The sequence below is a fragment of the Gymnodraco acuticeps genome, unplaced genomic scaffold (genome assembly GCF_902827175.1).
Source record: "Gymnodraco acuticeps unplaced genomic scaffold, fGymAcu1.1, whole genome shotgun sequence".
NCBI classification, from domain to species: domain Eukaryota; kingdom Metazoa; phylum Chordata; class Actinopteri; order Perciformes; family Bathydraconidae; genus Gymnodraco; species Gymnodraco acuticeps.
Window position 1 is genome coordinate 2,704,776 of NW_022992177.1, and position 22,378 is coordinate 2,727,153.

The following is a 22,378-nucleotide window of genomic DNA, read 5'->3' on the forward strand; positions in this document are numbered from 1 at the left end:
ACGGTAGGGCCCAGATTATCTCCAAGTAGCAGTCCACACTCCACATTTAGGTCTGTTCGGGGACTTGAACCGGCGACCCTACAGCTCACAGTCCAAGCACCTACTGACTGAGCCACTGCCATTTATACTTGTTTATCATATAAAATTAGAAGTAATTCAAAAGCAAGCTTGCTAAAACGGGTTAACATTTACTTAATTTTCTAAATTGATGTCAGTTCATTTTTGAGTGATATACAATTACCACTGAATATAATGCAGACATAATTACCATTTGTGAAGTTTCAGACAATTAAAATGATGTACTTAAATAATAAGAGCATTAAAGATTTTAAAATCCAATGTGTCAGAGTTCATAAAGACAAAGTCCTTCAATTAGTAACAACATTCAAAAGCACCTTACTCCCCCTGTAGATAAAGAGAAGGACACCACATCCTACCTTGACCTAACTGCAATACAAAGGCTTAAAAGACAAGATGAACCAAACATTTGAGAATGAGATTTTTATTAGAAAATGATGACAGCCTACAAGACAAATTTAGCCAGCATCTGAACCGAGACAGAAAACAAAAACATAATCACGATGAAATTCCTTTTCAAAAGAGCTTGGTGACAAAAAAAAGAAAAGTATCATAGAAACTAAAAAGTGGTACTCAAAAACATACCAATACAGGAAGAGCGTACTCAGCAGCTTTCCACATGAAAGAAAATGAATTTGTCCAGGGATTAGTGTGATCTTGCTCTGATTCTTCCTTAATAAATCCAAAGATCTCGCACAATCCATTCTCCAAAGGCTTTTTGTGAAATCACATCCTTTTCGACAGGTAAGAACGTCGTCTCCGAACTTCAACACACAAAGGCTTCAGATCCCAAAGAACCTTAAACTGCCTTGCGGTGGTACTCTGGAGGGGCAACTTCATAGTCACTTGCATTGAAGAGCGATGCAGAGTTCTTCACAAGATACCTGGAATAGAGTTACATTTGATTTATTAAAAAAGGTGCAGATTTATCACTGAGTCTTATTGATAACAATGTTGTGACTACTCACTTGAGGAAGTCTTGTAGATAACTGAGCAGCAGGGCAAGGCTCTTTTCATCCAGGGGAGTGTACGCCAGCATAGCTCCAATTCTCACTTGGAAAACCAAACAAAGAAAGGATTTATTATTTTATTTATTATAACCACCACATTGCCTGTGTCAAAAAAAAAGATATCAAAAGAAGCAGGCTGCACTCTTATTTCTAATATCCATGTGCAGATTGAGTTGATGTGGTTTACCTGAGTATTTGTAATGCTCGAGAGGATAACATATAAGCAGGTTAGGGCTGTTTTAATGTTCCGAGTAGAAAACCACCTGTCCATCATTTTAGACAAAGTTGTGATTTTAATTATCAGGATTTTCAAGTCAAAACTCAAGAGTCAGAGAGAAGTGACTCAGCCATGTGTGCCATGGAGAATTTGTAAAAGATCAGACACTAACGTATTTGTTTTACTTTTGGTAGTTAAAGCGATACACATTGGGGTCGCATGTATTATTTTTAATATAGCCAGACTTGTCTTTGAGTCTAATAAGAATATCGACTTTGTAAATGGTAAATGGACTGTACTTATATAGCGCTTTATCCAGTCTTTAAACCCCTCAAAGCGCTTTACATACTACATGTCGTTCACCCATTCATACAGAGCAGTGTACCTAACTCTAGGACCTAACATTCACACACATTCACACACCGTAAGGGGTTAATAATGATAATGACGGAGCAAAAATAAAAACCATAACTTCGGGGCCGTGCCCAGAACCTTATTCAAAATTAGATCTCTAAATTGGACAGTTTTACTTTGACTGGAATCACTTCTACATTCAGATTGCTGCACTAATTCCACTGTAATAAATACTACAGCAGGTAATGTTGTACAGGTGCTTTTACCAAAGAGTCTGAGTAGGTGAGGGGCGCCATAGATTTGAGACATAGATGTATCCGGATGGTTGGCCAGGATGTCTGCGTACTGCGGCCTTTCAAATTTGTAGAGAAGTTGTGTGCCCAGCATGACACTGAAATATTCCTTGATACCAGCAACCACCTCGTTCACTGCAAACTCCCTGAGCAGGGGAGGAAAAACGAGTTACATATCGATGACACAAAGCAAGTCATGTTTTTGCACAGCCTGGTGATCTACAACAGCCAAGTAAGTAAGTACTGGAAGTAGTAACAATGTGTGTATTTACTTGCTGTCCGAGTTTCCTCTTGATTTCTTGTAGTTTGCATAATCTTCCAGGACTGAATCAACGTTCTTCTTGGCAGGTAGGTGGAAAAGCTGAAATCATGAAACAAAAAAGAACAATGCTGATAAATAACTTTGGAAATGATAGAATGTAAATGCATGTGATTTATTTAATACAATGCTGCGGTTAATAACCTGTTTTTGTCGTGTAATCAGGTCCCAGTCATCAACAAGCCATGGTTTCAGTTCCTCAGGGATTTTTACTCTCACCTCCACTCGATTTATGAAGGTCTCCTCCTGAAAAAACAGGAACCGATGTCAGAAAAGCCACACAACGAAGCTTATAGCACAATGTTTACACAGGTAATGCCTCAAAAGCAACTTGGTCGCTTTATTAACTTACACTTTCAACAGTTGGGTCGACGCGTGCCCTCTTCTTTCGTGGAGGGTGGGTTGGGTCTCCTCCTGAACTAGTTCCTTCACCGGCACCAGGAGCTGCACATTCAGAAACATAGCTATGTGTTATTTTATCCATAAAAACAATGACGGTGGAAACACAGTTGCAAAAACCTGATGATTTGTATTCTAGAGAGCATGCACGTACACCAATATGTAAATACACAAATACGATGTACTTACTCTTTTGTTTGTTCTTTTTGGTTTTCCTACAGAAAAAAAATAGAAAGCAAAGGCGTAAACATGTGTTTTTTTAAACATTGACTTGGCAGGAAACATCAAATCAGCTGACGGGTAGAATAAAGAATGACATCAACTCACACATCATTTTTCGGCGGGGGAGCAGGTATTTTCTTATTTGGCGCAGCACCCCTCATTCTCCCTTCTACATAATGGTCTCTAAATTAAGAAAACAAAACATGTTCAATACTTAATACATCTTTCATTTTCAGGAGATTAGAGGACACAGACAGTGGTGTTTTTTTTTATAAGGCTCTTTTTGTGGACCTTGGCCATAAAGAACTCAATATATTTATATTTTAAACATTGAAATTAGTAAAAAACTAAAAATGTAAAACACGAGACGATAGACTTACTGATTGGCCCTCTGAAGCTCTTTCTGTTTCTGCAGATTCGTGTCCACATACTTTAGCACTCTGCTTTCAGGAACCCATTCGTCCCAGCTGAAAGACAAAACACCATGAAATGAATTAATCCCATTGAAACCCTATACCGTACAACTCTTAAAAATGTCATTTATTTGAGCAAACACTTACTTCTTATTCCAACCACTGTAATGAATAAAGTATTTGATATGTTTGTCCTTGATGTTTATCTTAACACACTGCAAAGAAAGACATATGTTATTGTCAAAAATGTACCAGACACCGGGAAGGACCACATGATCAGAGAAACAGGCTAACTAAGACAGCCTACCTTAGCTTCGTAGAGCAATGGCCCATGAAAACACAGCACTCTTTCACCTGAACAGAGTGTCGGTCAATTAAAATCAGCATGAGATCAGTTCGAGTGAATCACGATGAAAATGTAAGGCTGACTAAACTACTGACATACACACAAACAATTATTACACCTTACATTTGAATTATTCAACAAATGTCTGATGGCCGAGAACAATCATTACATCAAGGGGTAAAGCATTTGTTTAAGCCGAACAAGTGGGACTCATCAGTCAGGCTAGTGTCAAGTTTCATTTAGTAGCAGACTTGGTTTGATCTATGTGTAAAGCCGAAAAAGTAATCAGTTATTTGCAGAAATAGTTGACCAATATATTTGTTATATATATTAGCAAGTAGCTACACATCAACTGACATCAATATGACAACAGAAGTTAGCCAGTTAGATCTCAGATCACAGTTCTACATTAAACGGTATGTAAAAATAATACAGTCTATGGGGAGAACAGAAAAGTGGGCGGTGAAATCAATGGGAGCTAACGCTGCATGAATGAAGCTACCGCTTATAGTCAGAAAATCCCAATAACGCTAACATTAAAACCACACATTTTGCAGGTATGCTCTTGCTAATATAACACGATGTTGAAAAGAAAATCAGGTAGTGATACTTCACTAAAGCGGAGGATAAAAACGATCAAATCTGTTTAGTGAAACAACAATAGAGGCTAACAGAGATAGCGGTTCGTGCTAATGCTAGCTAACAGACACCGGATATTTCCGAAGGTCCCAGCCCTCACCGAAACCATAAACCTCTCGGAAAATATAACAAGACAGTGTATTACCTTCTTGAAATTTAGGTTTCGGGTCCTGTTTCGGCGCCATTCACGGATTAAACTAGCAAAATATGGGGAAAATTGCTAGCTTCCATTCCAGTCTGAAACGGTGCCGCTCTCTACATACGTCATAATCAACGCGATGACGCAATAATACCGCGACCAAAGATGTGGCTCACGATGAAATGCCACATTTTAATTTATGCAGAGTGACAATAACAAGTAAACGTGTTTTTGAACGTCTGTGTTGTATATTTTTCTCTCTACATTTGTATTCCGGTTTTTTAAAATGATAATAAAAAGTATGTTATTTGTATATTTATATTGCTGCTCCTGAATGGTCCACAAAATGTACCACATACCACATTTTTAGTGTATGAAAAAACAGAATAGAAAAATAAGTAATTGTGGCACCTCTATCGTCATCATTCTGAAGCTAAAAAACATATAGGGATCAGGTGAGACTTAATTGAGGAGTTTTATGAGAAAATAGTGTATACAGATTATGGCTTTACTTGGTCATGTCTATCACCCTGATTCAGTATAGGGTTTCACACAAAGCATTAAAAGCTCCTTTGGTTTTCCCGGCTGTACAGACCCCGTTGCAGCTTTATTTGTGCCAGTTTTTGGCTCTTATGTGCAGATTGGTTTGGCTCACTCACAAAATGCAACCGAGCCATTGTGTTGCTATTGGTTACACCTAACCAAAATGTGTGCTCAAATTGTGATTTAAGGCAATGTGTTATGAAGATAGAGATGTGCCATTGGCATAATTACAAAGAGAATTAAATTAAAATGGATACTTTTACTATCAACTGATAAATTAAAGTATCATTTGAATGTTAATAAACTCACTTATTAATACAGCGATTATTCAATGAATGAGTCTAGAGTATTTAGTTGTTTGTCTATTGTGACAAATTAATAATTCAATTTAAAAAGGAAATTAAATGAATGAAATGTATTTATAAAATACATTTCTCCTTTTGCTACATGTGTGTGATTCACATACACCACCAGGAGCCTGCCCTGCATTGTGACATTTCAAAATGTCTTTGATAATGTTTATTATAACTAAACACAGCAAACTCTACACTTCTGTGTCTGACGTTAGGCCACCAACAACCTCATGCCTCCCTCTAAACACAGGCCATGTGAATAAAAGTCATATGAAAGCAAGTTTCTGAACAAGGACATTTAAAGCTTGATCTTACCCTGAACTGTGTTAACTGTAGCTGCAATACAATAAGCAGTCTATGAAACATTGCTTAGTTAATTCAAAGGTACTAAATTGGCCTCTGATTTAAGGGTTTTTATGTTAAGAATAAGTTGAGTGTAACCACATTAGTTTCCAAATCGATCAGTAGGCAATTTGAATGTTTAGCCATAAATATAGAAGTGGCAAAGGGTCAACAGGTCATGGTAGTGAGTTGTTACAGACCCCCCTCAGCTGTCAAAGACTCCTTGTCTTCACTAGCAAATCTTTTATCACAACTAGACTACAAGGAAATAGTGCTACTTGGAGATTTTAACTGGGACTGGTTAACTGCAGTGTCAGAGGATTTTAAAAACCTTTGTATCTCTTTGAATGTTACTCAGATTGTTGACAGTCCTACTCGCCCTAACATTAAGTCCCCAAATAAATCCTCCCCAATAGATCTCATTTTAACTAATGTTCCCCATAAATATTCATATGTGGGAGTATTTGCAAATGATCTGAGTGATCACTGTGTTGTAGCCACAATTAGGGACACTAAGGTCCAAAAGGTTAAACCTCGTGTGGCGGAGTGGTGAGCCCCCAGGTGGCGTTGTCCGCAACCGACTTTAAACACCTACCCTCACCACTCCGCCACATTCGCATTATCATTAAGAGAGACAAAAAACATTTTGTGGAGCAGGGTTTTGTGCATGATCTGTTTGATTTTGATTGGGGTAAATCGATCTGTGTGCTGATGTAGAAACCGCATGGTCTTATTTTTATCTTGGTTTTATGGAGATTATTACATTACATTACATTGCATTTAGCTGACGCTTTTATCCAAAGCGACTTACAATAGGTGCGTTCGTCCAACAAAATACAACTTGAAGAAAACAGAATCATAAAAGTACATCAGGTTTCATAGAGCAAAAACATTTCAAGTGCTACTCAACTGGCTTTAGAAAAGCCAGTCCTTTATTAGTATAAAAGTGCTTCGTTAATAGTTCTATCGCTCGAAGTGGAGTCGAAAGAGATGAGTTTTCAGTTTGCGCCGGAAGATGTGCAAGCTATCTGCAGTCCTGATGTCAATGGGGAGCTCATTCCACCATCTTGGAGCCAGGACAGCAAACCCACGTGTTTTCGCCGATGGGAACTTGGGTCCCCCTCGCAGCGAGGGCGCAGCGAGTCGTTTGGCTGATGCAGAGCGTAGTGCACGCGCTGGGGTGTACGGTTTAACCATGTCCTGGATGTACGAAGGGCCAGATCCATTCGCAGCATGGTAAGCAAGTACCAGTGTCTTGAAGTGGATTCTAGCAGTTACCGGAAGCATTGATAGACATGCACCCCTGCGTAAATTTAGAGTAAAGGGACGAGACAATCCTTGGTTTTCTGCTAATCTGTCCAGTCTCCTTCATGAGAGAAACAAGGCCTGGGCAAAGGCTAGGAAATCAGGCTCAGAGGTAGAATGGCTGCATTTTAGGCAGCTAAGAAATAGCTTCACTTCACATATCAAAAGTGCTAAATCAAAGTACTATCTGTCAGTTACCACAAAGAATCGGAATAATCCTGGAAAATTTTGGAAAGCCATTAAATCGTTATCCACCGGCGATATCCGTAATGAGCTACCTCCGTACAGCATCTGGCTCTATATCGGACAGGGCTACTATGCTAAATTGCTTTAATGAGCATTTTGTGTCCTGTGGTTCTCTATTTGATTCTGTCACTAACTCTGCTTCTGTGAACACTACAGTATGTGACTCTGAAAAACGTATGTTGGAAAACCCTTTTAGTTTTACCCCTTTTACTGTTGATGTTGTTCGTGAAGCTTTAACCAAGTTAGATCCTAAGAAACCGGCTGGCCCGGACAACGTAGAACCTTTCTTTTTAAAGATAGCTGCAGATGTTATTGCTCTTCCTCTCACTACTCTTTTTAACCTCTCCCTCAGCACTAACACAATTCCAAAATTGTGGAAGTCAGCGTATGTCCTGCCTTTGCTAAAAGGAGGGGAGGCCACCTTATTAAATAACTATAGGCCAATCTCTAAGTTGTCAGTTCTGGCTAAGGTTCTTGAACGTTTAGTGAGTGAACAGGTAAAGGTGTTTTTATGTACAAATTACATCCTGTCTAAACATCAGTCAGGCTTCAGAAAGCAACACAGCACCATCACTGCCACAATGAAAGTGGTGAATGATGTGGCGAGTATTTTAGATAATAAGCAGAGTTGTGCAGCTCTATTTATTGACCTGTCCAAAGCGTTTGACACCGTCGATCATCACATTTTAAAGCAGAGGCTAGCTTAGGCATGTCCAGCCATGCAGTAGGGTGGTTTGTAAACTACCTCTCTGAAAGGTCCCAATGTGTTCATTTTGATGGGCTGTCTTCTGAGTGGTTGAACATTGCAAATGGTGTTCCCCAAGGTTCTGTTTTAGGTCCACTTGTATTCTCCATCTACATCAACAGTTTAGGTGAAAATGTGGATGAAGCTACTTTACATTTTTATGCGGATGATACCGTGTTGTACTGTGCAGGTCCCTCCATTAAGGAGGCCGGTGTTAAATTACAGGCTGTTTTTAACATTATTCAGACTCGGCTCTCTGAACTAAAGCTTCTTTTAAATGTTGAGAAAACCAAGGTAATGCTCTTTTCTAAAACTAAAAAGACACCAGAGCCTGTTTTAGATATTGTAACTACGCAAGGAATACAACTTGAAGTGGTTACCTGTTACAAATACCTTGGTATCTGGCTTGATGATTGCCTCACTTTTAAACTTCATGTCAATAACCTGCTTAAAAAGCTGAGGGTTAGGCTAGGTTTTTTCTACAGAAATAAGTCCTGTTTCTCGCTTGAGGCCAGGAAAAGGCTAGTCACTGTGACCTTTTTACCTGTGCTGGACTATGGTGATTTGATTTATATGAATGCACCTGCCAATTGCCTGGTCAAGTTAGATGCTGCGTATCACAGTGCACTAAGATTTGTGACAAACTGTAAAGCATTAACCCATCACTGTACCCTGTATGCAAGGGCTGGTTTGCTTTCACTAACTGTACGGAGGCTCAGTCACTGGTACATTTTTATATACAAAGCCATGTTAGGGAAACTTCCATCTTATATCTGCTCCCTGATCTCACAGAAAAGTATAAGTGGCTACTGCCTGAGATCGAATGTTGTGGTTTTATTAAATGTGCCAACTGCTAGGACTGTCTTAGGGAAGACAGCTTTTAGATGCGCAGCTCCTCTGTCTTGGAATAGTCTGCAAATTAAATGGAAACTGAACAATCTGATGCCACTAAATGTTTTTAAAGCTCGGTTGGATGCTACTCAATCGGAAGCTATTGGTACCTATTTATGTGGATAATTATGTAAATGATGCTGTATGATGTCCTTTTGTTGTTCTATTTATGTTTTTATGTTTCATGTGGAACTACTTGAGCAGGTCTCCCTTGAAAAAGAGATCAATGATCTCAATGGGATTTATCTGTATAAATAAAGGTTTGAAATGAAATGAAGCGTATGCTTTTTAAAGTGTTTCAAAAGTTTGATTAAGTTTAGGATTTTCACCAAGCAACTAACTGGATTAGAAGACGTCTCAGTGCTTACGGTAACAAACACATGCAGCTGAACAAAGACTGTCACCAGAGACACTCCAAATGTGCACTTTCTTCTGTTTAATTCTTACAAATATCAAACAGCACAGTAGACCTTGTAGGAGTCAAATGATCAAAGCCTCTATTGAGTTATTGACATCATCTGATAGTAAAACAAAAGAAAATGTTACAATGCATGTCAAGCAACTATGACATTTTTAAATAGCATTAATTATATAATTACAAAAGAAATATCACATACAATGACAGCAATGTATATTCACGAATGAAATTAATGCTTAAAATATATATGATAATAAATAATCCTAATTGTAAGCATAAGTCAAGAAAAATAAAGGGAGGGGATGCGTCCGTAATAACTTCAATGGTTTTAACTTCTGGGCCAAAATGCATGTTGTGAAACACTCGAAGACTAAGCTATCACAGCTCTCTAAAAGGCGTCTGTAAATACACTTAAGAAAGAAAGGCTCTGCATCCTGAGGCCTCGCCGCAGAACAGCTCGCTCAGGACGAGCGTTCAGGTCATTCGCAGAGGCATGCAAAGCTGCAAACGACTAACGGCCCGTCCACACTACAGCTTCAAAAAAAGCTTGGAGCTGGGCGTGTGGGAAGCTCGACCAACAACCAATCACATGAATCTCCCGCCCCTGACACACACGCAGCGGTTTGATTGGCTAGAGCTTGTACTGGCATATGATTTGATTGGCTGACGCTTCCACTGAAAGCTTCAGAAGCTTCAAAAGTTTAACATGGCTCAACTTTTGCAGCCTGAAATGCCAGGAAAGCTCCGCTCTGCTTCCCACAATGCAGTTCGGCGAAAAGTGACGTCACCCCATTCAAAGTGAATGGGCAGACGCGTTAACCGTTTTTGAAGCTGTCGAAGCTGTAGTGTGGACGGGCCGTAAGTATGAATGCATCACTGCTCCATACAGCCTTTATGTAAAGAAGCAAGTGCTAAAATCAAACATAAAGACATCATGAAATGTTAAATAAAGAATGAAGTGGATCGGAAGCTAGCTCCGTCTTGAAAGAGGTCAACCTGTCACGTTTCTGTAGTTTCCCTGTGTATATTTTCAAAATAAAATAGACGTAGAAAAGTACACAACAAAGAGGCTGCTTGCTGGACTAGTGCCATTCATTCACACCGTGTAAAAGCCTGGTCTTACAATACTGACTTACTTCTTATTTATATGTATTTTAGGTACAGTCTAAACTATACACTATTGTTCATATTTGACTGAAACAGGCGAAGAGTGCAGTTATGACAACAGAAGGATCTAGCGTTTGCAATTCTAGTGGCAACAGTTCCTAGAGGCATGAGGAATGCTTCTTTAAAAAACCGCATACATACAACATAACTTACATCATAAATAATTTCTTAAGAATAATATGACCACAGCATGAGTGTCTTACAGAAAAATCTACAGTGATGGCTAAAATGGCCAGATCTTTCTGCTGTCAAAACATTTTGACAGATATGACGCCATTTAGAAAATAAAGAAAAGTTTTACATTTTCCTGTTTTACATCTATAACAATGCCCATTTTCTTTATATTCTAAATATCATGTTACATAAGGTATGACCTCATTGGGTTCTGTGCACATAACATTATACTGAAATAATGCCATCAACATGGAATATCGAAACAAAACTGTAAAAACCAGGTACAAAAGGTACAATATAATCAAAGGACCACGTGAAGGGGTGTGAAAAAGTCTTCAGTATTCACAGAAAAATATCAACTGAAGTAACTCACCGGATAAGAAGCGTCCTAAGTTTATATACATATGATAAGTAAAATTGAAAATAGATTTTCCTCTCTGTACATAGCACTGTATTCTTTCATCTTCTTCCTTATTTACAAAGACCTCCCGGTCTCCCTTGTCTGTTAGTTCTGAGTGGATCTAGTCAAGAGAGATAACGTCAGATATGGAGCCAAAAATGGCCGCCGCCGCCGCTGCAGCTTCCACCGAGGACCTGGACAGTCCTGAGAGGTTGTCCCTGTCCCTGTCCCGCTCTCTGTCTTTGTCGCGGTCCCGCAGGCTGCTGGAGGACACCAAGCTGCTGGTGCTGCCACTGTTGCTGCCTCCGTTAGTGACGGCCAGCGTGCTGCTCCCCGGGGTGCCCGACTGCTCCCGCAGCATCTGAGAGGGATAGGGCAGGAAGCGGTTCAGGAGCAGGTCGTGGTCCTCTGAGGCGGACGCTGAGGCTGCTGCTGCGGCGGCCATCACCATGTTGTAATGCTAACAGGACAGAGAAGAGTTACCATTAACATTAAACTACCAGACATAAACAAGGGCAGTATGATTCTGCTGAAGGTCAGGTGTTGCAGTGAATATACCTGATTGTCGCCTTGGAGGAAGGAGAAGAAATTTAAATCTGTAAGAGAAGACACAAGACTCAACAACAAGGAACACACATTTCACTATGTTTCAATGTATAAAACATGCATTGCTTCAACATATTGAAACAAAGAACGGCTGCTGTAGTCTCCCGCCCACACTTGCTGTGAGGCTATACTTCTCCTTGAGCAGATGGAGCTGCAGCAATGACCCTAACACCTAAGGTAAGCTTCTTTACAGAAATTGCAGTAAATTGACAGGAATTGTGCAAAAAAAAAACCGAAAAAAACATGCTTCTCATAACTCCAGAAGCCTTTTCCATAATCAAAGTAAGTGATTGTGTTGTCTGTAGATATTTGAGGAAATTGCAAACAGGAACAGCCAATACCTAATTCACCAAGTAGTGGCTATTTAAAAAAAAAACATAGACAAATATAACTGTAAAAAATTGAATAGCACGATTATCCCTTATGTTGCGGTTAATCAAATATAAAAAATGACTACCGGTAGTTCAAATAGCAATGATAGTAATGGCAATTGCAGTGTGTAAGGGGGGCACCATTTGGTCAGTTTTGTCTGAGCACACTTTAAAGAGATGGGGCCGTTATCCACAGGCGTGATTCAAAGCCAAAACTAGTCTTCATCTTGGTAGAAATGCGATCACCCGACTATCAGGACATATCGCTCAACCACAGCTCAGCGTTGAGCTTTTCAGCTTTGGATGAACCTTAGAAGACATATTCCTTCTCCAACAGTATGGACTGAACACATGAATACTGTTGCTAATAATATTTCGATCATACATATGTGTTTATTGTATAAAGACAGACTCAGCTAAAGTTTATTGTAGTGACAGTCGTACCTGGCAGGTCACTAGTTGTGTGATAATAGTGGCGATAGTCCTGGATGAGGGGAGGGGGGGGAGGAATGTAGCTGCTCTCCTCAGGGGGCATGCTGGGATCTCTGCTCACTGGAGAGTCCTGGGTGTGTAGGTTCAGTACTCTGAGAGGAAACACAGCGACATCACATTAGTCGAACAAAGGAAGTAAGACACCAGAGCGGAGCACAAAGATCTTAAAAATACATCAGTTTACTGTTATCTAACTTCCTGTTTTGTGGTTTAGAGACTCACCCCTTGCTCGGAGGCGGAGAGACGGGGGACAGCGAGGGACAGGGTCTTTTGAGCGGCGGCTCGTCGTCCAGCTCCTCCTCTGAGGAGCTGTCGAGTGTCAGGTCGATCACATCCACTTTCTTGTTGTTGTCGTGTGATCCCCGCCTGTGCTCCTGCGGGTTGGTCTGAGACGAGTCTGAAAAAGGAACAGTTACCTCACACTGTGCTCAATCAAACACAGGAAGACCCTGAAATGCACACGCTACATACCGCTGTCTACGCCGTTGTACGAAGCGGACACCTCCTGCACCTCTCTCTTCGACCTCATGGGATGCCAGTTTCCATCTTCTTTGAACTGGATTTCATCGCAGTCAGAACAGCTATTCAGGATTTCCATGAACAACCTGAGAAAAACAGCAGGACAGTTCAAACAGTTTAGCACCGTTGCAACCAGTATAACATCAGCTTCAGTAGATCTTCATCCTTTAACACGGATCATTTGGAAATACAGTATTGTTGGAAATTAAAGCTGCAAATTATATCTGGGTTTTTAGGCAGTTATATATATATATATATATCTATCTCTATATATATATATATATATATATATCTATCTCTATATATATATATATATATATATAACTGCCAAAAAGCAGTATATATATATATATAAAAAAACACAGAAGGTTGCTTTGGTGCAGGCTTCAGGTACAAACACATAAAGCAGGTTGGTCAAGTAAAGCAACAATTCCATTATTTGGACTCCTAAGCACTCCTTAGATCCTTTGAACACATTGAAGAGGGAGTATTATGTAAGGTAAATTGCATTATGATCATGTCAGACAGTAAGCTAGCAGGAATGTGTGCCGTGTTGTGCTCACCCGTCGATAATGAGGTGTTCGTACGGTGCCTTCTTGTCGCAGACTGGACACACCCAGGTTGGCTTCTTCTCGTTCATTTGGATGTAAAGTGTAGCATCGAAGCACTGAAGGTGAGAACACGTGAGCGCTCTGCAAGGGATGGTCAGCCTCATCTTCCCCAGCTAATAGAGAAAACACAAAATAAATGTTACTTCATTAAATCATGTATGCACCATTTCGTTTGATTGGACATAATATAATAATAGGGCAAAGCAAAAAATGTCCTTTTAGTATCGAGTATGTGCTTTTTGTCTCCCACCCAAATAAAATACAGTCTTTTGTCATTTGAATTCCTAATTAAAGTTTGTTGATCGATGTTACGGCTGCTGCCTTCCGGGTCGTCTTGATTGTGTTAATCTGTGTGGTATGGAAATGAGCAGTGCGATTGCCCTGACGTCATTGGCTGCCATCTCCTGGTCCGCCCCCTCAGGATTGTGATTGGAGCACTCCAATCGCAGCGCACAGCTGACAATCATCACTCTGGAGGCTCTGTGATGTGGGACAGACACCTCTAGCCTCGTGGTGTATTTACTTGCTTGGTTGACGTTTAGTGCTGTGGTGTTATGTGTTAAAGCTATACTGTTTAGCAGCGTGTTAAATCTGTGCTTAGCAAGATATTGCTGTATAAATTGTGTGAGTAGAATCCAGGTTAGCTTAGCGGTTAGCGCCTGTTGATTACAAGCAGCTGTGTTTTTGTACAGCCTTTTTTCGTTTACTTATACCACTCTAGAAGTGAGGTTTTGTTTTCCTTTTGTGTATTACCCTCTGTGTACAACCTGTGAAACTCTCTTTTGGAGTTCTCTCTTTTGTTGATTGTTAGCGATCAGTATTTGGCACATTGTTTATGCCAGGCTGCACGCCTTTATTATTTTGTCACCACTATTTAATTATAATAAATCCTTATAACTATTACCAATTCCAACTGGTGTGTGTGGCACTTCCTCATCCCTAGTGGGGATGTAACAATCTATGAATAGGCGGATTGACAAACTGGTTCTGTAAGTATATCATAAAGGCTACTAAAATATTTCTCCCAACAATCTAAAATAACTTTTCTTTAGAGGAGCAGTGTGTAGTGGAGTATTTACAGGACACAGAAGAGAGACTCGTAGGCTGGTGGTGGCGATCTCACTCTCTGGATCAGCTGTTAACTTCTCTTTAACTGTCAGAGAGAAAAGACAAAGATTAAATGAGTGTTTCATTCAAGTGGATTCGTCAATTTGATCAATACACACTAAATAAAACAAGAGAACATGGAATAACCTATCTTTAATTCCGGATCTCCATGTCGTTGTCACAAAACAGTTGTGACAATATGAAAGTTAATTTATATGATTGTCTTTGACTTACTCAGAGCTCTTGAGTGGTCCGGGTTTCTTATTCCTTTGGCCCGTAGTCTTTGTAACAACACTACAGAGGACTGCTGTCTTACCAGATACACAGCCATGGAAAAACTCTGACAGAAAAAAGATAGAAATAATGAGTGAGTGAGTTACACCGACGCATCTAATGTCCTTTTTAAATGGGCTATGCAGATTGAATCCCAACGCTTTGCTAACGTCTTCTTACCCTCCCAATTTCTGAAGTCCATGACACCACAATGGTGTTGGGTACTGTGGTGGACAGTCGGACCAGAGAGGTGATGTTGATGGAGCGACTGGGCCTTTTTGGTTCAACTCCATTTTTGGTTGGGGGAAGATATCCCTGCAGAGAAAACATCCAACATCAGTGACCTCGATTCTCAGAAATTGGTGTCATGTTACACAGAAAGTATGATAAGATTATCCAACTACAAACTGTCGGGACTCACCGGGAGATTACAGGGTTTGCCGTTCACCTTCACACACAGATTAGGGGGGAAATGATCCTCCTGGGGACAGCTGGTCTCTGATAAACAAAATCTGAAATGGAAAAAAATAAATGACAGAAGCTTTAATGTGAAGGACAAATGTAAAAAACTAATATAAGCGCTTTGAGCTCCAGGAAAAGCGCTATATAAATGTAATGTATTATTAATGTGTTATTAATGTGTTTCTCATGCTAATCTAAAAACTTCCCAGCTTTTTTATTGAACATGCGTTAAACTGTAAAATAAAGAATATAGTTAAGGTTGAAGTTAAAACTTGGGTGAGGGTTAAAATTCTTTCATCTGAATCTGAAAAAGATGGACATAAATGACAAACTGTACAAATGACAACTATTTCTGGAAACCATCCATCCATCCATCTTCTCCCGCTTATCCGTGGTCGGGTCGCGGGGGTAGCAGTTCCAGCAGAGAGCCCCAAACTTTCTTTTCCCTGGCGACATCAACCAGCTCTGACTGGGGGATCCCAAGGCGCTCCCAGGCCAGCGAAGAGATATAATCCCTCCACCTGGTCCTAGGTCTACCCCTTGGTCTCTTCCCAGCTGGACGTGCCTGGAACACCTCCCTAGGGAGGCGCCCAGGTGGCATCCTAACTAGGTGCCCGAACCACCTCAACTGGCTCCTTTCGACGCGAAGGAGGAGCGGCTCAACTCCGAGTCCCTCCCTGATGACCGAACTTCTCACCTTATCCCTAAGGGAGACACCAGCCACCCTGCGGAGAAAACCCATCTCGGCCGCTTGTATCCGCGATCTCGTTCTTTCGGTCATGACCCATCCTTCATGACCATAGGTGAGGGTAGGAACGAAAATGGCCCGGAAGACCGAGAGCTTTGCCTTCTGGCTCAGCTCCCTTTTCGTCACAACGGTGCGGTAAAGCGACTGCAGTACCGCTCCCGCTGCTCCGATTCTCCGGCCCATCTCACGCTCCATTGTTCCCTCACTCGAGAACAAGACCCCGAGATACTTGAACTCCTTCACTTGGGGTAAGGACTCATTCCCTACCTGGAGTGGACAGTCCATCGGTTTCCTGCTGAGAACCATGGCCTCAGATTTGGAGGTGCTGATCCTCATCCCAGCCGCTTCACACTCGGTTGCGAACCGATCCAGTGAGTGCTGAAGGTCGCAGACCGATGAAGCCATTAGAACCACATCATCTGCAAAAAGCAGTGGTGCAATCCTTAGTCCACCGAACTGCAGACCCCCTCCCCCATGACTACGCCTCGAAATCCGATCCATGTATATTACAAACAGGATTGGTGACAAAGCGCAGCCCTGGCGGAGGCCAACCCTCACCGGAAATGGGTCCGACTTACTGCCGAGGACCCGGACACAGCTAAAGTAAAAAGCTGATCCGTCGTTCCACGACCAGGACGGAATCCGCATTGTTCCTCCTCAATCTGAGGTTCGACAATCGGCCTGACCCTCCTTTCGAGTACCTTAGAGTAAACTTTCCCGGGGAGGCTGAGTAGTGTGATGCCTCTGTAATTGGCACACACCCTCTGATCCCCCTTTTTAAATAGGGGAACCACCACCCCGGTCTGCCACTCCTTCGGTACTGTTTCCGACTTCCACGCAACGTTGATGAGACGTGTCAACCATGACAGTCCCTCAACACCCAGAGCCTTCAGCATTTCCGGGCGGATCTCATCCACCCCCGGGGCTTTGCCACTGTGGAGTTGTTTGACGACCTCAGTGACCTCCCCCCGGGAGATTGGTGTTGATCCCCCGTCATACTCCAGCTCTGCCTCTAACATAGAGAGCGGAGTTGTCGGGTTCAGGAGTTCCTCAAAGTGTTCCTTCCAACGCCCTAACACTCCATCAGTTGAGGTCAACAACGTCCCATCCTTACTGTACACAGCTTGGATGGTTCCCTGCTTCCCCCTCCTGAGGTGTCGGACAGTTTTCCAGAACAACTTTGGTGCCGCCCGAAAGTCCTTCTCCATGTCTTCTCCGAACTTCTCCTACACCCGCTGCTTTGCCTCGGCCACGGATGAGGCTGCTGCCCTTCGGGCCTGTCGGTACCTTGCAACTGCCTCGGGAGTCCCCCGGGATAACAAATCCCTGAAGGCCTCCTTCTTCAGTCGGACGGCTTCCCTGACCACCGGTGTCCACCAGGAGGTTCGAGGGTTACCGCCCCTTGAGGCACCTAGGACCTTGAGACCACAGCTCCCCGCCGCGGCTTCGGCAATAGAGGCTTTGAACACCGACCACTCTGGTTCAATGTCCCCAACCTCCACAGGAATGCCCGAAAAGCTCCGCCGGAGGTGTGAGTTGAAGGCCTCCTGAACTTGGGCCTCCTCCAGACGTTCCCAGTTCACCCGAACTACACGTTTGGGCTTACCAGGTCTATCCAGAGGCTTCCCCCGCCACTCGACCCAACTCACCACCAGATGGTGATCAGTTGACAACTCCGCCCCTCTCTTTACCCGAGTGTCCAAAACATACGGCCTCAGGTCCGATGATACGATAACGAAATCGATCATGGACCTTCTGCCTAGGGTGCTCTGGTACCACGTACACTTATGAGCATCCTTATGTTCGAACATGGTGTTTGTTATGGCCAATCCATGACTAGCACAGAAGTCCAGTAACAAACCACCACTCCGGTTCAGATCAGGGGGGCCGTTCCTCCCAATCACGCCCCTCCAAGTGTCTCCATCATTGCCCACATGTGCGTTGAAGTCTCCCAGCAAGATTAAAGAGTCCCCTTCAGGAGCCCCATACAGGACTCTTTCCAGGGTCTCCAAGAAGGCCGTATACTCTGAACTGCTGTTGGGTGCATAAGCACACACAACAGTCAGAGTTTTCCCCCCCATAACCCGCAGGCGTAGGGAGGCGACCCTCTCGTCCACTGGGGTAAACTCCAACAAAGAAGCACCTAACCGGGGACTTGTGAGTATCCCCACACCCGCCCGGCGCCTCACACCTTGAGCAACTCCGGAGAAGAATAGAGTCCAACCCCTATCCAGAAGTAAGGTTCCAGAGCCGACGCTGTGCGTAGAGGTGAGCCCAACCAGATCCAACTGGTAACGCTCCACCTCCCGCACAAGCTCCGACTCCTTCCCCCCCAGAGAGGTGACGTTCCACGTCCCCAAAGCCAGCTTCTGTCGCCCGGGTCTGGTCCGTCGAGACCCTCCGCTTTCACTGCCACCCTTCTGGCAGCGCACCCGACCCCATCGCTGTTTCCCGTAGGTGGTGGGCCCGCGGGACGGAGAAGCGGAGGTGTTGCCCACGTTGCCTTTTCGGGCTGGGCCCGGCCGGGCTCCGTGGCAAGCCCGGCCACCAGACGCTCGCCGACGAGTCCTCCTTCTGGGCCTGGCTCCAGAAGGGGACCCCGGGCTTCCTCCGGGCCGGGTATCCTCACTTCTTGTATCGTCTTTCATGAGGTCTTTTGAACCAATCTTAGTCTGGCCCCTTGCCTGAGACCAATTTGCCATGGGAAACCCTACCAGGAACACAAGGTTCCAGACAACACAGCCCCCAGGTTCATCAGGGCACACAAACCTCTCTACCACGGTAAGGTGCTGGTTCTTCAGAGAGGTTTATTTCTGGAAACCGAGCCCCAATATTCACTGAATGCAAATGTACTTATTGGTTAAAAGAGAAATGTATGTTCAACATACCTTAACTGGACTTGAACAGCAAAGTCACATTTGGTCCCAGAAATGTCCCTAAAGAAGTGAAAAGAGTCAGAAGTCAAATGAGGCTGGCCCAAAGTAAAACAGCATTTAAAACACATCAGTTTACTACGATTCCTTCTCGTCTCTTACCAGAGAGCTTTCTCACTTACATGGAGCTGCTGATCTGTGTAACTTGGTGCGGTGTTAATGCAAAGGCATAACATGCTTCCTGGAACCGCTGACTGTTGTCTGAGGCTACAAAAAAGAAACCACAACACAGCATGACTCTCAGAGGGGAAACCTTCAGCATTTCCTAGGCACCAATGGCAACTCATATTGAACTTTAACCAAGCACGGTTTTAAAAAGTCATGTTACAGATATCTGTGGTCACAATGCTCCATCACCCACAGCAGGAAGTGGTGGACTCACCCAAGCTGGTTGGCTTAATGAGCTCATCCAGAACGTCGTAGAATGGCAGTCTCTGCAGCTTGACATCGGGGTGAACAGGGTGCAGGGCGGAGGGGAGGTGGGACAGATTCAGCTCATGCTTCGGCCCGAGTAAAGACACCGGCAGCAGAGGCGAGGGGGAACCGTGGCTGTCAAACCCCAGCTGGGCGAGGCCAGCGGGCAGGCTGGAGGCCGAATGAACGCCAGGCAGAGCCAGGTCCACCGGCGAAACCATTTTGGTTGGGAAGCGCCGTCTGTAGAGCTCTTTGATCTTCATCTGCACTGCCGGACTGCACCCAGCCTTCAGTAGGTGGAGAGCTTTGGTCAAAAGTTCGTGTTTGCGGCCGTGCTTATTCCGTCCTGCATACCCCAACAACACCTGGAGCTCCGAAACTCGAAGGCTCATTACCATTTGCTGGAAGAAAAAAAAAGGTGGCCAAAATGGTCTATTATTACAATATTATTATCACAAACAAGTCTAATTTTCTCGTTTATACTTTACCACTTAAAGCATAACTATTAAATCACGTCTGATTTATATATTTCAAATCCTGCTTGGAGAAGTACGATTTATAGAGTTTCTTTGGACTGTGTCGGGGGTACAATAAAACCACACTATAAAAGCAGACACAGTATATTTAACAAACAAAGGCACTAACATAATTCATACTTAATCAACTTATAGCTGTAATGAATAAAGCATCACTGCACATGTTGGAAGTGATAATACAGGGGGGGAAACAATAGCATGAATATCTGCACAAAATAATGGAATATAATACAGCAGAGACGGCGTCTTGAGACAGTGTCAGAGAGGTGTCAATTCAAACTTTGAAAAGTAGCTTGTGAAGATGTATTAGCCTGCATTATACCATGCAGTGGTCGTTTTTGTTTTGCTTTAGGATATTTATATTTCCAACAAATACATTCTATAGTGTATATAGTCATTCTATAGTCCATCAAAGCAAAAGGTAATGTTACCTGATGTTACATTAAAAAGGTACTCATGTTTTCATGTCCACCATATGTATAGTACTCTCATGAACTACGATGTTTAAAACGTGCAATGTTGTTCTACACACCATTAAAACAAATAATGTTTGCATTAAAAGACAACCTGTCATTATGAAGAGCATAATGCAAATGTGGCTTTCAACCCACTTGATCAATCAAAGTCATCTGAATGTTAATTGACAATCCCAATTAGCTCTCAATGCTGGACTGGAAAAGCTGAATATTTTAGTAACCGTAAACATACCAATAATGCTTAATATCTGGCTGCTTAATACCACATATTGTGCCAGATGCAAGTGAAACATTGACATACACTCACTAAATGTAAATGATATACAAATGTATGTTAAATGACTTGTATACAGTATAGATTTAATAAAGCTAATAATGAGTTGAGGCAACAGTGCAGAAATTCGGACGTGAGGAGATGAAAACAAACCGTTTCACAAAGAGTGTTTTCTTTCAAATATGAATTACGTTCTAATATAAGAGGGTAGAAGAAGGTTGAGGGACACATTTAGCATAGGCTAGCTAACAGCGCCTGTGTGATACCGGTGTAATCTGACTGAAACAGAACCTAAAGACACATTATTTCGTTTATCTCGTCTATTCAAACAATAATCGCCACATAAACAACATTACAGTCAACACGACTGTGGATAGTGACCATATTTCGTGGACTGCTCCTTCACATCAAATACAAAATAACGCCAATGGAAGCTACATTGCGCTTGTCTTCCAGGGAATAGACACAGCCCATTTTAAAACAGATATTGCAGTTCACCTGATGCTCTACTGATAATGTCAGTTATCTAACACCACAGTGCCACCGGGTACAACACGTAGAAATGAATGTTGTTTTAGTATTTGTCTATAAGCGATATCTGGCCTTATCTGCAGGTGAGCCGCTCAGCGGAGGCAGCCTAACGGAACGTCGGCAACAATAACAAAGCTAATGCTAACGAGCTAGCCGGACAGCTAACAGCTGGTCCGGTCTTCACTGCTCTGTTGTTTTGGTATTAAATGCTTTAAAAGCAACACACATCGGGTCTCTATTTTCAAATAACAATGGTGCTATGATTTGAAATTCAAATCTTACTGTATGAACCGCTTATTTGTCAAGCTAATGAAGGGGCTCGCTTTACCTTCAGTTCCGCACTCTCCGCCATCTTGTTACATTATCTGCGCATGCGCAACGGCCATCCTCAAGGGACAGCGAAATTCAAAATTGAGTGTCGCTTCCTGACCTCATACAGCAGGGGGCGCTACCGCAGCATATACAAACTGTGTTGTAAGTAGATTTACTCAAGTACTGTACTTTAATACAACTTCAAGGGACTTCTACTTTACTTGAGTATTTAAATGTTTTCTTACTTTGTACTTGCTTCCTACCCACTAGCCTACGATTTAGCCTAAATTGGTACATGGTGTGCTTTTACTCCATTAGCCTATGTATTACCTTTAGTGAAGATTTGGATCAATGAAGTGAAATATAAAACAGCACTTAAATAAGACTTTAGTCACAGGAGTCACATTCACAAGCTAACCTGCAGCATACAAGTTAATTAAAAATATCTGCACATTTATAAGGTTTAATAAACTTAAATGCGCCAATAATTATCATCAACACATTATAGGAAAATGGGCCAATCTGCCTTAGAGTAGGCTACTTTTGTTGGTACTTTAAGTATATTTTGATGCTAATACTTTTACACGTTTTAAATGCAGGACTTTTAACAGAGTATTCTGGTGCTACTTAAGTATATAAGTATACTTCTCTAAATGTAGCCTATCTGAAGAACTGTATTCTGCTCGTAAAAGAGTGCATA

At 42.3% G+C, this 22,378-nt stretch overlaps 2 protein-coding genes across 4 annotated transcripts; both read right to left on the reverse strand.

The window, feature by feature from the left end:
* Positions 1-486: 486 nt before the first annotated feature.
* Positions 487-4,579, reverse strand: morf4l1 (mortality factor 4 like 1). 2 transcript variants are annotated; one of them, XM_034204741.1, is made up of 12 exons: positions 4,436-4,579; positions 3,613-3,659; positions 3,453-3,520; positions 3,273-3,359; positions 2,998-3,075; positions 2,860-2,885; positions 2,624-2,715; positions 2,416-2,517; positions 2,225-2,313; positions 1,926-2,098; positions 1,047-1,131; positions 487-962 (listed from the first exon to the last, which is right to left on the reverse strand). In XM_034204741.1, exons 1-12 carry the CDS (start codon positions 4,473-4,475, stop codon positions 878-880), a joined length of 972 nt encoding a protein of 323 aa, XP_034060632.1. In that variant the 5' UTR covers positions 4,476-4,579; the 3' UTR covers positions 487-877. The 2 variants fall into 2 exon arrangements, with proteins under 2 accessions (XP_034060632.1, XP_034060634.1); XM_034204743.1 differs by lacking the exon at positions 3,613-3,659 and having other exon boundaries at positions 4,436-4,568.
* Positions 4,580-9,270: 4,691 nt separating this feature from the next.
* pias1b (protein inhibitor of activated STAT, 1b) lies at positions 9,271-21,753 on the reverse strand. Of its 2 annotated transcripts, none has more exons than XM_034204960.1 (14): positions 21,695-21,753; positions 19,518-19,950; positions 19,258-19,342; positions 19,091-19,138; positions 15,414-15,504; positions 15,173-15,307; positions 14,954-15,059; positions 14,692-14,765; positions 13,565-13,725; positions 12,954-13,087; positions 12,705-12,879; positions 12,435-12,574; positions 11,572-11,609; positions 9,271-11,473 (listed from the first exon to the last, which is right to left on the reverse strand). In XM_034204960.1, the coding sequence occupies exons 1-14, from the start codon at positions 21,716-21,718 to the stop codon at positions 11,135-11,137; spliced, it is 1,983 nt and encodes a 660-aa protein (XP_034060851.1). In that variant the 5' UTR covers positions 21,719-21,753; the 3' UTR covers positions 9,271-11,134. The 2 variants fall into 2 exon arrangements, with proteins under 2 accessions (XP_034060851.1, XP_034060853.1); XM_034204962.1 differs by lacking the exon at positions 21,695-21,753 and adding an exon at positions 21,649-21,691.
* Positions 21,754-22,378: the final 625 nt, after the last annotated feature.

Excerpts from the sequence above, each read along its gene's own strand:
- pias1b (XM_034204960.1), bottom strand. The coding sequence starts at position 21,718 with ATGGCGGAGAGTGCGGAACTGAAG. Across the intron at positions 14,766-14,953 it reads GGACCACTCAAGAGCTCTGA|TTAAAGAGAAGTTAACAGCT; the intron begins GTAAGTCAAAGA and ends TCTCTCTGACAG. Across the intron at positions 12,575-12,704 it reads TCTCCGCCTCCGAGCAAGGG|AGTACTGAACCTACACACCC; the intron begins GTGAGTCTCTAA and ends GTTTCCTCTCAG.
- morf4l1 (XM_034204741.1), bottom strand. The coding sequence starts at position 4,475 with ATGGCGCCGAAACAGGACCCGAAACCTAAATTTCAAGAAG. Across the intron at positions 3,521-3,612 it reads CATTGCTCTACGAAGCTAAG|TGTGTTAAGATAAACATCAA; the intron begins GTAGGCTGTCTT and ends CTTTCTTTGCAG. Across the intron at positions 2,716-2,859 it reads CAAAAAGAACAAACAAAAGA|CTCCTGGTGCCGGTGAAGGA; the intron begins GTAAGTACATCG and ends CTGAATGTGCAG.